Source organism: Xyrauchen texanus, chromosome 39, assembly GCF_025860055.1.
Source record: "Xyrauchen texanus isolate HMW12.3.18 chromosome 39, RBS_HiC_50CHRs, whole genome shotgun sequence".
Taxonomy (NCBI): domain Eukaryota; kingdom Metazoa; phylum Chordata; class Actinopteri; order Cypriniformes; family Catostomidae; genus Xyrauchen; species Xyrauchen texanus.
The window spans coordinates 32,703,279-32,719,893 of NC_068314.1; the positions used below are offsets into that span (position 1 = coordinate 32,703,279).

The window sequence follows — 16,615 nt, forward strand, 5'->3', positions numbered from 1 at the left end:
AGACTTTGCGTGAAATACGTTTGGACCGTTCTAAATCATTTGTTTTTGTTTACATTCTTGAAATGGTCTATAGTGGGGGAAAAAAGTTATATTTCAGTCTGATCTCATCCCAAATAGATTGGTTCCTTCAGAAGACACGGATTAAACCACTGGAATTGAATGAATTACATTTATGCTGCTTTTATGTGCTATTCTGAGCTTCAAATTTACTGTCACCTTTCACTTGTATGGACCTATATAGAAGAGATATTCTTCTAAAAATCTTCATTTGTATTCCGCAGGTGAAAGTCATTCACATCTGGGATGCATGAGGGTGAGTAAATAATGAGAGAAGAGATTTTTGGGCGAACTATCCTTTACATATATATATAAAGATTTAAATATGCAGACAACAGCAGATTCAGACAAGAAGAACGAGAACAGACGAATCTATTTATAACGCGTTATGCATGTGAAACCAAGCGTCACTGTCTGTATGTTATTACCACAACTTGCATATTTCCCTAAACCATTTAATTTCCGTGAAGAAACTGTTGTTTATTGTAATTGTTATACTGCTATGTTGCTTAAAACTTCACCCAATGTTGCACTTGTGTATATAGTTGAGTGACAGTAAACGGATTTGATTTGAAACGTCAACATTTTAAGCGTCACTCCGATCATCAACGGGTTAAAATTAAACGCGCGTAAATGTCTCAGTCAGCGAACTGGAACGCTCGTTCTTTGTTTACATCTATGCAATGGAGTTTTAAAAAATAAATTCGTTCTTATAGGCTACGTTTTATTTACTTTCACAAAACAAACAATTGACATCCAGGGGAAATTTACGCAGAAATCGACGATTAACAGACGGCTAAGCTACTTCCATTATCGCAACGGGCTAAACTCATTTGCTATGGTCAAATGCTGTTTGTCAGTGATGTTCCAGAGCACCTACACGGCACCCTACAGCGAATAAAACTCAACTTATTGGCCTTGACCATGATGAATACAATCTATGACAATGGGTAGATGTCATACATGTTAAAAATGTGCAGAGCAGCTCTCGATCTGCAATGTCTGGCTCATATTCAGCCTATTAGGCTATTCTTGTACGTCCATGTATCTATAGCCTACAAGAGAACACACACTTTGTATTTTAACCACAGTTAAAGCACTTGATTAAGACGCAGTTCGGAAGAGTAGCCTAAAACAAATAAAGGACGTAAAACTCGGTAAGAATGTATCCATTCGGGTTCGCAGACACCCGCGGCTCGCTACTCCGACAACGTCAGCGTAACAGTCCGACGCTCATGCAAAGCGCGCAAATGCACGCCGATTGATCACAAGAGGGAAAAAACATCGAAAGGTGGCATAACAATTGACAATTTTTTTGTACAGTTCACAAAAATGTGTCCAGAAAGCCAGCTAAATATAACTCCGCCTTCTTCTTCTTCAAGCGGCCCTCGCTCTATCGGGCAATACAAATGTAGCCAGCGAAATGTGCAAGGAAGGCGGACGCGAGCGAAACGCATCCATGCAAACGTTACGCAAATCAACATTTCAAATACTTCAGTGAAACATTGCGCTTACCTGCCGTGAAACCAGTCTTTGCAGGCGTCGCATTCGATCATAAACTGGGTTACGTCGTACGGTAATCTGCAGATGCAATACACGGGTACAGTCGCCATGTTAGATCAATTCACAACAACAGCCGGAGAGATGGATGGGGGGGCGGGGGGCAGCAGGAACCCTCCCGCAACACAGACTGCGAGACGAACTGCTCCTAGTACCGCTGGACATCGAGTTCCATTCAAACGCTTTCCTCCGATCCGATGTTACAATGTAACACGGGTTGGAACGTTACAACGTTTCTCCGCGCTGCACTGACGTGTGCGTGCCCCCTGGTGACTACACAAGCACTGAGACTTTCACAAAGCGTTCGAAAACGCATCCTTTCATTGCCATGTTGTTACGTCAATCTACAACAAGAGGGAAAAATCGCCTCGGTCATGCTGGTCCAGATGAATGGAGCTCATTAAACGCCGCGGCTGCTTCTCAGGGTTTCCCGGGACGGTAGAAGAACGAAATTCTACCGCCAGGGATCTCCAGCCAACCAAGCGTCGAAGCAGCTGCAGCAAAGACACATTCACCGTTAACACGCATTTATTCGGTTATATATGACATAAAAGTGTGTGGATTAAAAGAAAAGCCTCGGCAGTGGCTGCTTAAAATGTGAACCTATTTAAATAACCATAGCTAAAGTATATGACAGTATGCAAGCTAAAAACAAGTGATCAAAATGTTGTTAACCCTATGCATATGTGGGTAAAAAAACTATTTGCATGGCAATTGAAGTGGCCTTTTCATCTGCCACTCCAGGTATTCCTCAGTTAAGGTGACTTACATTTAGTTGAATGCATATGTGGGTCATGTATGCCCATATACTGTATGTTTACTATTGTGATCAATGCAATTATCACTGGGATTACTCTTGTAATATATTGGTTGTTTTCCATTTACATTTGTTATGTAATTAAAAGTAAAATACCATGTCCATATTACGTGTAGTATGCAAGTATTTTTTCTAAAGTGCATGGCATAATAGCATACCTATTACAGGACAGATCCTATGAGAAACCTGAAGTTAGATGGATGCCTAATTGGCAAGGGCAAAATGGTAATACGGCTGGACCACTTTGTGGTGTGTTTGAACCAGAAACATTTCTTTATTCAGTATGCCTCACCAGTCCAAACAACAAATGAAGCTACATTGTTATATAGAAATATATGTATTCCAAACAGAATACTTCATAAGGGCTCTTTGAAGGGAGAACAATAATAATATTCATGCTGTAAGATCACTTCTAACAGAGTTTACAATAAAAATGACTTAAAAAGTGAGTTCCGAATGACCACCGTGTCAAACGGCAAAATAGAGTACATAAGGTTGTCACTTTTCAAGTTCATAAATGTTTTTTTGTAGTAAAAAACAAAATCCTACTTCATTGAATACATATTAAAACAATAATAATAACATATGTATTAATGTGTACAACACTACATATTAACTGTACGGTGACCTTACAGTGTAGCATGTAAAATAATAATTGTGAGCTCCTTTAACTTCCATCAAAATGAGATTTTAAGTATACTAACTCAAAGGATCAAGTACAGAACTGAGGTGTTTGTTTGGTCAAAATGAACTTATTGGAGCATTTAAAAAGTTGTTTTCAAGAATTTAGAGATTTTAGCTCCTTTTAGTATTAATGATGATGTCGTTTTACTGGAATTAGTTGTTTCGTGTAAAGTCGCCATTAGGGTGATTAGTGTTCCCTTTGGGAAAGTTGGATCCTGTTCAATCCATGTAATTTGTCCTTGCGCATGAATGTGTGTAGCTGAAGTGCAGCTTCATCTGCCCTTTTTTGGGGAATCAAGTTTAATGACTGAACTCAATCATTATATTCTTGAGACAATTAAAGTAAGAATATGATCAATAATATTTGTTCATTTGAAAACATGCAATTAGTTGTTGAATCTTATTAGTGTGACATACCTTTTAAAGAAAATCAAGTTGAATAAACCGAATCATTCGTGTAATTCTAACAAAGGTTTTGAAGTTATGACGACCTAAAATGACCAAGTTGAATTTACAAAAAAATCTTGATGCAAATATAATACATATATATTTTAAGTAAATCCAACAAAACATTTTCCCAATGTGCATACTCTATATGTCTTTGTGTGAGTGAGTTTTCCACCAAACATGGAAATTGCCTACATTTCTGTTATACCGCCTTTTTAACACACTCCAAAACATACTTTAGGATTTACACATTTAAATTTCATAGAATTCCATCAAATCAAATAGAATTGGTATTGTTTTTTTTTATAAAACCTAATATATATATATATTAGTTAACTCAATTCAATGGGATTTTGTTATGGACTGAGTAAACCTTCAAATCATCCAGATGTCCCACTTCAAAGTGAAACCCTTCAGAATTTCAGACAGGTATCAACCATTTAAAAATGTAATTTAATACAATTATAATTACAGCTACTTTTCCTTAAAATAAATAAATAAATACAAATTTACTTTTATAAAGAACAAGCATCCAAATTTAACTTGGGTCTTTTTTGACCCACATATGCATTTTATGGGAAAAAGGATGCATTTGCATTGTCGAGATTTTTAAAATAAGAGATGCAATACAAAAATGTAAATAAATGTAATATATTCTAAAAAAATTAAAAATAAAATCCAATATTGCTCTATTATTATTGAGCAAAAACTAAAGATTACGACTTTTACGACAGTTTATTCTCCAGCATTGGGCTTGACTGTAACACCCTTAAATCTAATAAGTAACATTGTTAAATCAGTTTCAGATCCTTTCCATCACCTCTAAAAAACTGAGACGAAAACCGTATTATTCTAAAAGAATAAAGACTTTTATTAAGCATTGTAAGTTGCATTCAATTTCCTTCAAATACATCACACCACAACCCATCAACAATCACTCAAATCCAACAGTAGTTCATTCTTTTACAACCCATGAGTTAGGAAGAAACTCCGATCAACTTACATCAAGGTAACCTACTTAGACTTGCGGCAGGGGACTGAGGGGGATACACCATATTTCTGATCACTATTGTGCAATGAAAAGCATCAGGAGGATTAAATGGAGAAGTAATGATTCTCGTTTAGAAGTACGGTAAATTCTGAAAACACAAAATTATACATCAAAATGATTACAAGTTTACTTGCTTAGGCTAAACTCTCAAAATGGGAGGGTCAAATGTTTCGCAGACTTATGCTGAGCTAATAAAAAAGGGGATATTTTGATTTTTCACAGATGATTTGCTAGTATGAATGCAGAAAACAGCAACAGAGAACAATAATGTATACAGTGATGCTTACACCAGGATTAACAATATTTAAAGTGGCTAGATAATATATTTTTTTAGTAAATACAACAGGTCAATAAATCACCAAAAAAAAAAAAGTTAGCGCAAATCAGTTACTGACTAACAGTTAACACCTTTTATAGAACCATTACTGATTACTAGCCTTTTTTAATTTTGAAGATGGGCACAGTAGTTTTAATGAAGCAAGAAATAGGACAACATGCATTATAACTACACACCTTTTTATTTTAATTAGATTTTTTTTTAATCGAGAGCCATGCATAAAGTTCAGTCGAGGCAGTTGTACTAATGTTCCATGTTAAATTCAAGAAACCACGTTGATCACCGATGCATGGCGTTTTCTGACACGGAAAGAGAGACGTGTATGTTTTCCAATAGTTCATTTGCAACTCCTGACATTTTTCAAACCATTTCTTGTCATATTACCTATATTGCTAATGTATGACTTTAAAATCATTAGAACTTAAGTTGCAGTATTAACACTAACTAACTTAATGTCAAAACAACACGAGTAAACTCACAGCGATGACACGTGAGAAATGTGTTTTGGATTTTCTCCTTTTCATTTGTGAGTTTTACATACAAAAAAATAAGAAAGCGTTTACTGTGACAATACAAACTTAATTAAAATGGCAATATATGGTGCCAAGTACAGGGAACATGAATCTCAACTTTCTAAACTAAAAGACTTAGCAAATGAAAATTAGTATTTCGGTTTCTGTAATTCATTGCGAAAGTAAATCATTTCATGAAACCCGTCAGAAACAGGAAATATCAGTGACGAAGTAGAACACCGTCTTTCAACATTAAACTGGTAAAATTCTCTATATAACTTGTATACTTGTCTATGTTTACTGAGAGGTATCCTCTAGCTCATTACTTGTGGTTTTAACTCACTGATATCGAAGAGGGATTTCAAAAATCTCATCAGTCCTCATATATAGCTTTCGGAGAGGAAAAAATGTACACACACTGTAGGCCTTCCATTCTTCCAAATATTCCTTAACCTTAAACTTTCCATCAACCTTCACCCCCTCTATAAAAATAGGTTTACTCTTCTGTTTTTAAGACAGCAGCCCCGAGATCTTCATCTCTGTGGCCTTCACTGTCTACATTTAGTGCATTTAAATGAGGATTCGTATTGCACAATTTAGATTCGTTGCTAAAGGCACTTTCAGGTTGGTTAGGAGCCCTGCTTTCCCCTTTGTTCCCATTGAGCTGCTTTGCCTCTTTATCCTCCAGGCCATTCTCGGCTGCCGTGGACCCTTCTGAGATCAGATGTGGCATTTTGGTTGCCAGCTTGGGCTTCGTTTTGTCTTTTATCACTTCACTGGCTGAGGCAGCATATGCAGGCTTGATCTGTTAAAATTCAATTTACAGTATTTCTTTTTTAATTGAATGAAATTAAGAAACCATATAAGTCAATAAATAATACTCTCGGCAGAACTACTGGACACAATAAAATTGTCATTAACATTATGCCATCATTGATTTGAATGATTTTCACTACCCTCTTTTTTTAACCACATATTGCATTTTACTTCCTATTATACAACCCAGCACAACCAATAAATATAAATTCTTGCTTGTAAAACATCTAGAAAAAATGTGTATGATTCACCTGGTATGATCCTTGATTCTTGAAACCTCTACTGTGGTATTTGATTCCTCGACCAAAGGTCCTTATAACAGGAGTGGAAATCACACCTCTTGGTCGACTGAAAGAAAAGCAATCATTTAAAATATCATAAACCATATAGATCAATGTACCATATAGAGGTCAACTGGTAGAGGATTTTGTCGATACTGATAACTAAAATGAGGGAAAAGGCTAATAATCGATTTATCAGCTGACAGTGTTTTAAAAAGATTAAGTGAAAGTTACAAAAATGTCATAGTCTTTCTGTATTTTGACAGGCACAGACAAACAGTTGAAGTCAGAAGTTCACATACGCTCAGGTTCAAGTCATTAAAACACATTTTTTAACATTCCACGGATTTCATATTAGCAAACTATAGTTTAGGCAAGTCGTTTTGGACATGTACTTTGTGCATGACCCAAGTCATTTTTCCAACAATTGTTTACAGACAGATAGTTCACTTTGAATTAACTTTTTCACAATTCCAGTGGGCCAGAACTTTACATACACCAAGTTAACTGTGCCTTTAAGCACCTTGGTAAAATTCCAGAAAGAATTATGTCAAGCCTTTAGGCAATTAGCTTCTGATAGGCTAATTGGCAAACTGGAGCCAATTGGAGGTGTACCTGTGGATTAATTTTAAGGCCTACCTTCAAACTCAGTGCCTCTTTGCTTGACATCATGGGCAAATCAAAATAAATCAGCCAAAACCTCAGAAAATAAATTTTGGATCTCCACAAGTCTGATTCATCCTTGGGAGCATTTTCTAAACGCCTGAAGGTACCACGTTCATCTGTACAAACAATAGTACACAAGTATAAACACCATGGGACCGCGCAGCCATCATACCGGGATGAGGAGGGGAAGGAGACACATTCTGTCTCCTAGAGATGAACGTAGTTTGGTACGAAAAGTGCAAATCAATCCCAGAACAATAGCAAAGGACCTTGTGAAGATGCTGGAGGAAACAGATAGACAAGTATCTACAGTGGGTACGGAAAGTATTCAGACCCCCTTAAATTTTTCACTCTTTGTTATATTGCAGCCATTTGCTAAAATCATTTAAGTTCATTTTTTTTTCCTCATTATTGTACACACAGCACCCCATATTGACAGAAAAACACAGAATTGTTGACATTTTTGCACATTTATTAAAAAAGAAAAACTGAAATATCACATGGTCCTAAGTATTCAGACCCTTTGCTGTGACACTCATATATTTAACTCAGGTGCTGTCCATTTCTTCTGATCATCCTTGAGATGGTTCTACACCTTCAATTTAGTCCAGCTGTGTTTGATTATACTGATTGGACTTGATTAGGAAAGCCACACACCTGTCTATATAAGACCTTACAGCTCACAGTGCATGTCAGAGCAAATGAGAATCATGAGGACAAAGGAACTGCCTGAAGAGCTCAGAGACAGAATTGTGGCAAGGCACAGATCTGGCCAAGGTTACAAAAAAAATTCTGCTGCCCTTAAGGTTCATAAGAGCACAGTGGCCTCCATAATCCTTAAATGGAAGACGTTTGGGACAACCAGAACCCTTCCTAGAGCTGGCCGTCCGGCCAAACTGAGCTATCGGGGGAGAAGAGCCTTGGTGAGAGAGATAAAGAAGAACCCAAAGATCACCATGGCTGAGCTCGAGAGATGCAGTCAGGAGATGGGAAAAAGTTGTAGTAAGTCAACCATCACTGCAGCCATCCACCAGTCGGGGCTTTATGGCAGAGTGGCCCGACGGAAGCCTCTCCTCAGTGCAAGACACATGAAAGCCCGCATGGAGTTTGCTAAAAAAACACCTGAAGGACTCCAAGATGGTGATAAATAAGATTCTCTGGTCTGATGAGACCAAGATAGAACTTTTTTGGCCTTAATTTTAAGCGGTATGTGTGTAGAAAACCAGGCACTGCTCATCACCTGTCCAATACAGTCTCAACAGTGAAGCATGGTGGTGGCAGCATCATGCTGTGGGGGTGTTTTTCAGCTGCAGGGACAGGACGACTGGTTGCAATCGAGGGAAAGATGAATGCGGCCAAGTACAGGGATATCCTGGACGAAAACCTTCTCCAGAGTGCTCTGGACCTCAGACTGGGCCGAAGGTTCACCTTCCAACAAGACAATGACCCTAAGCACACCGCTAAAATAATGAAGGCGTGGCTTCACAACAACTCCGTGACTGTTCTTGAATGGCCCAGCCAGAGCCCTGACTTAAACCCAATTGAGCATCTCTGGAGAGACCTGAAAATGGCTGTCCACCAACGTTTACCATCCAACCTGACAGAACTTGAGAGGATCTGCAAGGAGGAATGGCAGAGGATACCCAAATCCAGATGTGAAAAGCTTGTTGCATCTTTCCCAAAAAGACTCATGGCTGTATTAGATCAAAAGGGTGCTTCTACTAAATACTAAACAAAGGGTCTGAATACTTAGGACCATGTGATATTTCAGTTTTTCTTTTTTAATAAATGTGCAAAAATGTCAACAATTCTGTGTTTTTCTGTCAATATGGGGTCCTGTGTGTACAATAATGAGGAAAAAAAATTAACTTAAATGATTTTAGCAAATGGCTGCAATATAACAAAGAGTGAAAAATTTAAGGGGGTCTGAATACTTTCCGTACCCACTGTATATCTACAGTAAAACAAGTCGTATATCGACATAACCTGAAAGGCTGCTCAGCAAGGAAGAAGCAACTGCTCCAAAACTGGCATAAAAAGCCAGACTACAGTTTGCAAGTGCACATGGGGACAAAGATCTTACCTTTTGGAGAAATATCCTCTAGTCCGATGAAACAAAATTTACACTGTTTAGCCATAATGACCATCGTTATGCTTGGAGGAAAAATGGTGAGGCTTGCAAGCTGAGAATCATCATCCCAACCTTGAAGCATGGAGGTGGCAGCAACATGTTGTGGGGGTGCTTTGCTGCAGGAGGGACTGGTGCACTTGACAAAATAGATGGCATCATTGGGAAGGAAAATTATGTGGATATATTGAAGACACATCTTAAGACATCAGCCAGGAAGTTAAACCTTGGTCATAAATGTGTCTTCCAAATGGACAATGACCCAAAGCATACATAACTTGTGGCAAAATGGCTTAAGGACAACAAAGTCAAGGTATTGGAGTGGCCATCACAAAGCCCTGACCAAAATTTGTGGGCAGAACAGAAAAGTGTGTGCGAGCAAGGAGGCCAACAAACCTGACTCACCAGTTCTGTCTGGAGGAATGGGTCAAAATTCCAGCAACATATTGTGAGAAGCTTGTGGAAGGCTACCCAAAAAGTTTGACACAATTTAAACAATTTAAAGGCAATGCTACCAAATACTAACAAAGTGTATGTAAACGTCTGACCCACAAGGAATATGATGAAAGAAACAAAAGCTGAAATAAATCTCTACTATTATTCTGACATTTCACATTCTTAAAATAAATTTGTGATCCTAACTGACCTAAAACAGGGAATATTTTCTATGATTAAATATCAGAAATTGTTGAGTTTAAATGTATTTGGCTTAGGTGTATGTAAACTTCTGATTTCAACTGTAACCAGCCTAATCTCGTGAAATTTATGTGACGATGGAAACATTTTTGCAAACCAAAATGACGTGCTGCATTACATATTTGGCTGCAGTTTCCTAGCGTAATGTCCAGCGGGGGCCGCAAGAAATGATGTTGTAATCATAGGAGGTTTGTAAGATGAATTTTAGATTGATATTTTATTGAGTAAATCGTACTTCCGTAATCTAATACTTTAGCCTAAACCCAACCATTAGTGTCCTAAACGATAAATGAGAGGTGAACAAAACAGACACCCTTACCATTAATAGCATCTTAGACATGAAAATTGTTATTTTCTGAAGCAACCACGTCATTTTGTGTCATGTAACTTTGGTCCAAAACACAGGACTTTTAACACTAAACAAGCCCAAAATACGCTGGGGACTCTGGGAAAAGTCTGTACTTCCAGCTCACACAAACAAAGCAAAACATGTACTCTTGCAATCATCTACAATGTATTACAACATAAACACTATAAAGTAAACATTGTCATATAGGCTAATAACTACTGCATGAGCAATAATTAAAAAACAGTAGATTATCAATCATCAATCATCAATTAAAAAGTAAATCGTCAGTGATCCTGTAATAAAAAACAGATTCTCTACAGGGACACAGAGTCAAAATCAACATGAATATGAACTTAGGATTAACATAAATCTACTTAAAAAAAAAATATTTGGAGGACTAATTTTGAAAACCTTTTAAAACGAATAATGATTAAAAAAAAAAATCAGTAACTATCAGCTTTGATGTTTGCCATTAACCGATAGTTCCAAAAAGCGATTATCGGTGCCGATATATCGGTAAAACCAATATATCGGTCGAACTCTATACCATAAGTGACCATGCAAGCAGAGTCAAATTAAACAGAAGTAGAGTATGGCCAAGAATCATCAACAACATTAAGTACTAATGTATTTTATGATAACATTCATGTAGTTCTTACATTATATAAAAATTAACGGCACAAAACAAAATATAATGGGATAATTTATCAGAAAACCATCAGAACTATTTTTCTATTTAAACTGTAAAATGAAGTGTCATTTTGTATTTTTACAAGCTTACCCTCTGGTTGGTCCACCAACTGACACCACCTGAATGGGAAAAGAGGCTCTTCCTCTTCCACGACGGCTGCCAGCCCACTGACCCACCACTGTGCCTGCGATCTCAAGTTTGCCACCCTGTGAGGGGATGGCTTGCAGTCCAACTTGAAAGTAAATGAATCAAATGATTAATCTGAGAAACTGCATCAAACAGGTTTGATTTGTTTAGCTGACGTCACCCAGTGTTACTTTTCTAAATATTTATTTTAGTAGTCATAATTTTATCTTTTGAAGTAAATTTAAGATTGAAATTTAGTCAATATTTCATCATGTCATTCATTAGATGGCAATCATTTACAACAAGGTTCCATTAGTTAACATTAGTAAATACATTAGGTATCATGAAATAAAAATGGAAAATATTTTCACAATAAGTACAGCATTTATTAAATCTTTGTTAATGTTAGTTAATAAAAATACAATTGCTCATTGCTAGTTCATGTTAGTATATAGTGCATTAGCTAATATTAACTTGTACGACTTTTGATTTGAAAAAATGTGTTAGTATATGTTGAAATTCACATTAATCAAAATTAATAGACGCTTTAAAAATATTGTTCATTGTTTATGTTAACTAAAGTTTACAAATAGAACCTTTTTGTAAAGTGTTACCCATTCATTTTAGGCAACTTTACAATGACTAAAATGCCATATAATTTTAGTTAATGATAATGTGCAAAGAAAATCTTATAAAAATTGTAACAGATCAAACTTTAACCAAATAATTTGAAAAACGTACTGTATAAACTACTAACAATTACATAAAAACGTATCAAACATAATAAAGATGAGAATAAGCTCCGTACTGTAGCATATAATAAATATACTGAAGCATTAGCTGCTTTTAGAAGTTATTCTCTTGTGAAAAAACTCACATTTAGACAGTTTAAGATATTGTGTTTCATGTAGCGTGTTTGAAGAAGTGACATTCACACCGACTAGCACGTAACTTAGTTCAAGTTCATCTGTTCATTGGCTTCATTGTCTGGGCAGTTATAAGTTTTAATTAGAGCTGGAAATTGCCACAGACCTCCCGATTCGATATTTACGCACCGATTCAATCTGTATCGTAATTCTGTAAGTATTGTGAATTGATGTTTTGAAATATTTTGTGCTGTTAACTCCTTTTACGCAATTGAGGAACAGTTGTGTCTGAAATGACGATTGTTTCACTCTGTAAAACAGAAATTGCAGGTAAAAGGGAGGTATCTGCGAAACAACCAATTTAAAACTACCAAATCGACCAGTTGGTGCATTGGCTGAGCTATTAGTCGACTAACCAGCGTTAAGGAACCCAATGTACTGTATATTTAGGCTGTATTATGTCCATGTTTTGTAAGGACATGTAGACACTAAGCACAGCCTTTACGGATATTCAACAAATAAATAGGCTAAATAACTAAAACTTCTTATTCCACAAAACTGTTAAAGAAACGTAAGAAACGTAAGAAACACGAAAATCTCCAAAACAATCCATACATCCCGGATGCAGAATGACACGCTTCAGTGTTTTCGGAGCACTTGAAGTCACAGGTCAATACTTGTTTTGCATTCAGAAGTGAACAGCTGCTAGACCGTAAATATCGTGGGGGCGCAACATGTACTTTTTGGCATCCCACAGTTTGATAAGCATTTTTACAGCTAAACTATTAATTCAAGCAGTGTCAGACATGATCTGGAGAATGACTCGTGATAAATATTCACCACAACACCTCACAAATAAACCTGTGGATTTTGCATAATAACAGGAACGTTGATCACAGCAGAGGATTTGATGACCGACAGTCAACAAGCAGTGCTTGGATGGCTGTAGAAGCGGTGCATTAGATGACTAAATGTAAAAAATTGAGAGAGAAAACCTATTTGAGTGGAACTCGAAATATAGCTTCCTATATTTATCTATCAATCATTGTATCGCCATTCATTTAAACATGTAATTTGTTTTATTATATAAAAAATAAATGTTTCATGTGGGAGACGATTTTAAAATAATTTGTCTCAAGAATCGTGAATTATAACAAATTCGACCCACCCCAAGTAATATTAAGTTTATGTTGTGGATATACCGTGCATTCAGAAAGTATTCAGACCCCATTTGTTTTGTTTTTTCACATTTATGTTGCAGCCCTATGCTAAAATAATAAAATAAAATAATTTATTTTTTTCACATCAATCTACACTGCATACCCCATAATGACAAAGCAAAAACCAGATTTTTTATAAAAACTGAAATATCACATTGACATAAGTATTCAGACCCTTTGTTATGACACTTGAAATTTTACTTTGATTGGAGTCCACCGCTGGCAAATTCAATTGATTGGACATGATTTGGAAAGGCACACACCTGTCTCTATATCTCACAGCTGAAAATGCATATCAGAGCAAAAACCAAGCCATGAGGTCAAAGGAAGTGCCTGCAGAGCTCAGAGACAGCATTGTGTTGAGGCACAGATCTGGGGAAGGCGAAACACAATTTGGCTGCACTGAAGGTTCCCAAGAGCACATTGGCCTCCATAACTCTTAAAATGGAAGAAGTTTGGAACAACCAGGACTCTTACTAGAGCTGGCCAAACTGAGTATTCGGGGGAGAAGGGCCTTGGTAAGAGAGGTGACCAAGAACCCAATGGTCACTCTGGTTGAGCTCCAGAGATCACATGTGGAGGTGGGAGGAACTTGCAGAAGGACAACCATCACTAAAAGAAACGTTTGGGAGTATAAAATGTATATTTCCTATTGACACACTAAAGCTGTATAAAAAAACATCTTAAAACAAATGTTTGTGTGAAACATCTTTATGCCTAAGACTTTTGCACTGTACTGTATAAGTAAATAAATACCTATATTTGTGCATAAATAAATGTATAAATTATTAAATGTGCGAGGAGATATAGAAATACAGTAAATGAATAACTAAATGCATCAATTTATGTTTATATTATTAAAATGTGCATTTCTCCGACCATTAATTTATGTTTTAAATTGTATTATTTCTGCACTGATATTTGCATTTATTTATTTGTATATCTCCTTGCACATTTACTTTATACTGTATATTTATTTATGCATGAATATGCAGATTATATTTTTTATTTGTGTATTTATAATTTTTTCAGGTTTCATCCTCCATACTTGATTCCCAGAAGTGTTAACTTATCTTTCAGTTTTCAAATATTTTTAATTACTTTTGCATTAATTAATTTGGAAAATACAAATTTGAGCAATTCTTTAAGCACGATTAATTTCAGCATTTAAATGTACATCATTGGATTTAATTCAGTAGTGTAATATCAAATAAATGCCCATCCTGTTCTCTAGATATCACCATTGGCCACTGAAAAAATCCATATTAGTCAATTAAAACCAGCACAAGTGTACCAACAATTTCTCATTCTTACCATGTATCCCCCTGCCTCTACCCTGCATTGGAGGCAGAGGTGGTGGGGGGTAGAAGGTGCCGTTGGGAGGGTAAAAAGGCATTGTGTGTGGAGGTGGAGGGGGGAAGGCGAGGGGATGGGGTGGCCGAGAGAAGTTCAGACCCTCCAGGATACTCTGACGCAGCTTCTCTACCTTGGCAACGAGCTCAGTCTGGAGATGACAAGAAAAAAAAAGTGATGCAAACTGCTTATCACTCCATCAGCATGGTCTTAACACTGGATCGCAAACTCTTGAGACTTACAAATACACTTGTTACAATCAAAGAAATGTAAGGAGCAAATTAAATTATTAATACACAATGTAGGTTTCGTTTCCTTTGCTTTGCTTTTCTAAGCTTACACTTCCAACTTTGGATTAATAATTAACACTTCAGTAAATATTACAGTACACACTGTGCACCAATAAATTACAATCTGGTGATTCTAGTGGCATCACACATCAATTGAAGCTCAGAAAGGTAGAAGAGAATTACAGTCTATGGGTTGAAATCTTCAAGACACACTCAGAGTATTTGAGCGCCCTACAAGTCCTCAAGACCAACACATAGTTAAAGGGATAGGTTAAGATCTGAATTAAAACACTGTTTATCGATTATGTTTAGGACGGTTAATCTATATAAAGAATGAAGCTGTGCAGTACAGATCATGTGTACCTGACCATCGCAGAGGTCAATGAGAGGAGCTTTGTTCCCGTTGGCCCGGATGAGTTTACTCTGTAGCAGCTTGCCATCGAAGTACATCCACGGGCAGCAGTGTTCCCAGGGAATGGGCTGCCCACACACATCATTGGCAAACAGCGCCATATCCACGCCGCTCATAAAAAGAGCAGCCAGCTGAACACCGCGTGGATCCAGGTTATCAATCTGGAAGCGACAGATGCAGAGCATGTCAAACAAAGCTCTTTCAGGGAGGGATAGTTCCCCCAAAAAGTAAAATTCTCTCATAATTTACTCACCTTCATGGCATCCCAGATGTGTATGACTTTCAATCTTCTGCAGAACACAAACAAAGGTTTTAAGAAGAATATTTCAGCTCTGTAGGTCCATACAATGCAAGTGAATGGTGGCCAGAACATTAAAGGTCCGAAAACATATAAAGGCAGAATTAAAGTAATCCAAGCAACTCCAGTGGTTAAATCCATGTCTTCAGGAGAAATATGATAAATGTGGGTAAGGAACAGATCAATATTTAAGTCCTTTTTTACTATACATTCTCCTCCCTGTCCTGTATGTGGCATTATGCATGAATAATGTGAATCGCCAAAAACCAAAGATAAGCAGATAGGAAGGCTGTTTGAAATTGGAGATTTATAGTAAAAAAGGAATTGCAGTATTGATCAGTTTTTTCACCCACCCCTACCATATTGCTTCCGAAGACATGGATTTAACCACTGGAGTCACATGGATTACTTTTATGTTTCCTTTACGTGATTTTTGGAGCTACAAAATGTCTGATCACCATTCACTTGCATTGTATGGACCTACAGTGCATCCGGAAAGTATTCACAGGCGCTTCACCTTTTCCACATTTTGTTATGTTACAGCCTTATTCCAAAAATGGATTCAATTCAATATTTTCCTCAAAATTCTACAAACAATACCCCATAATGACAACTTGAAAGTTTTTTTATTTATTAAAAATAAAAAATGAAAAAAAAAATCACATGTACATAAGTATTCACAGCCTTTGCCATGACACTCAAAATTGAGCTCAGGTGCTTCCCGTTTCCACTGATCATCCTTGAGATGTTTCAACAACTTGATTGGAGTCCACCTGTGGTAAATTCAGTTGATTGGACATGATTTGGAAAGGCACACACCTGTCTATATAAGATCCCACAGTTAACAGTGTATGTCAGAGCACAAACCAAACCATGAAGTCCAAGGAATTGTCTGTAGACCGCCTAGACAGGATTGTATCGAGACACAGATCTGGGGAAGGGTACATAAAACTTTCTG

The 16,615-nt window shown here is 36.9% G+C and overlaps 2 protein-coding genes across 3 annotated transcripts in view; both read right to left on the bottom strand.

Moving 5' to 3' along the window:
- Positions 1 to 1,881, bottom strand: part of LOC127632738 (lysine-specific demethylase phf2) — a 49,064-nt gene extending 47,183 nt beyond the window's left edge. For both annotated transcript variants that reach the window (XM_052111484.1, XM_052111485.1), the window contains exon 1: positions 1,573 to 1,881. In XM_052111484.1, the coding sequence (XP_051967444.1) occupies positions 1,573 to 1,670 (98 nt within the window). In that variant the 5' untranslated portion in view covers positions 1,671 to 1,881. The remainder of the gene's footprint in view (positions 1 to 1,572) is intronic.
- Positions 1,882 to 4,435: 2,554 nt separating this feature from the next.
- Positions 4,436 to 16,615, bottom strand: part of LOC127632850 (constitutive coactivator of PPAR-gamma-like protein 1) — a 42,458-nt gene continuing 30,278 nt past the window's right edge. Inside the window, exons 13-17 of the mRNA XM_052111657.1 lie at positions 15,311 to 15,520; positions 14,619 to 14,808; positions 11,183 to 11,324; positions 6,533 to 6,629; positions 4,436 to 6,270 (exon numbers count right to left, since the gene is read on the bottom strand). Coding sequence (XP_051967617.1) covers positions 5,962 to 6,270; positions 6,533 to 6,629; positions 11,183 to 11,324; positions 14,619 to 14,808; positions 15,311 to 15,520 — 948 coding nt within the window. The 3' untranslated portion in view covers positions 4,436 to 5,961. The remainder of the gene's footprint in view (positions 6,271 to 6,532; positions 6,630 to 11,182; positions 11,325 to 14,618; positions 14,809 to 15,310; positions 15,521 to 16,615) is intronic.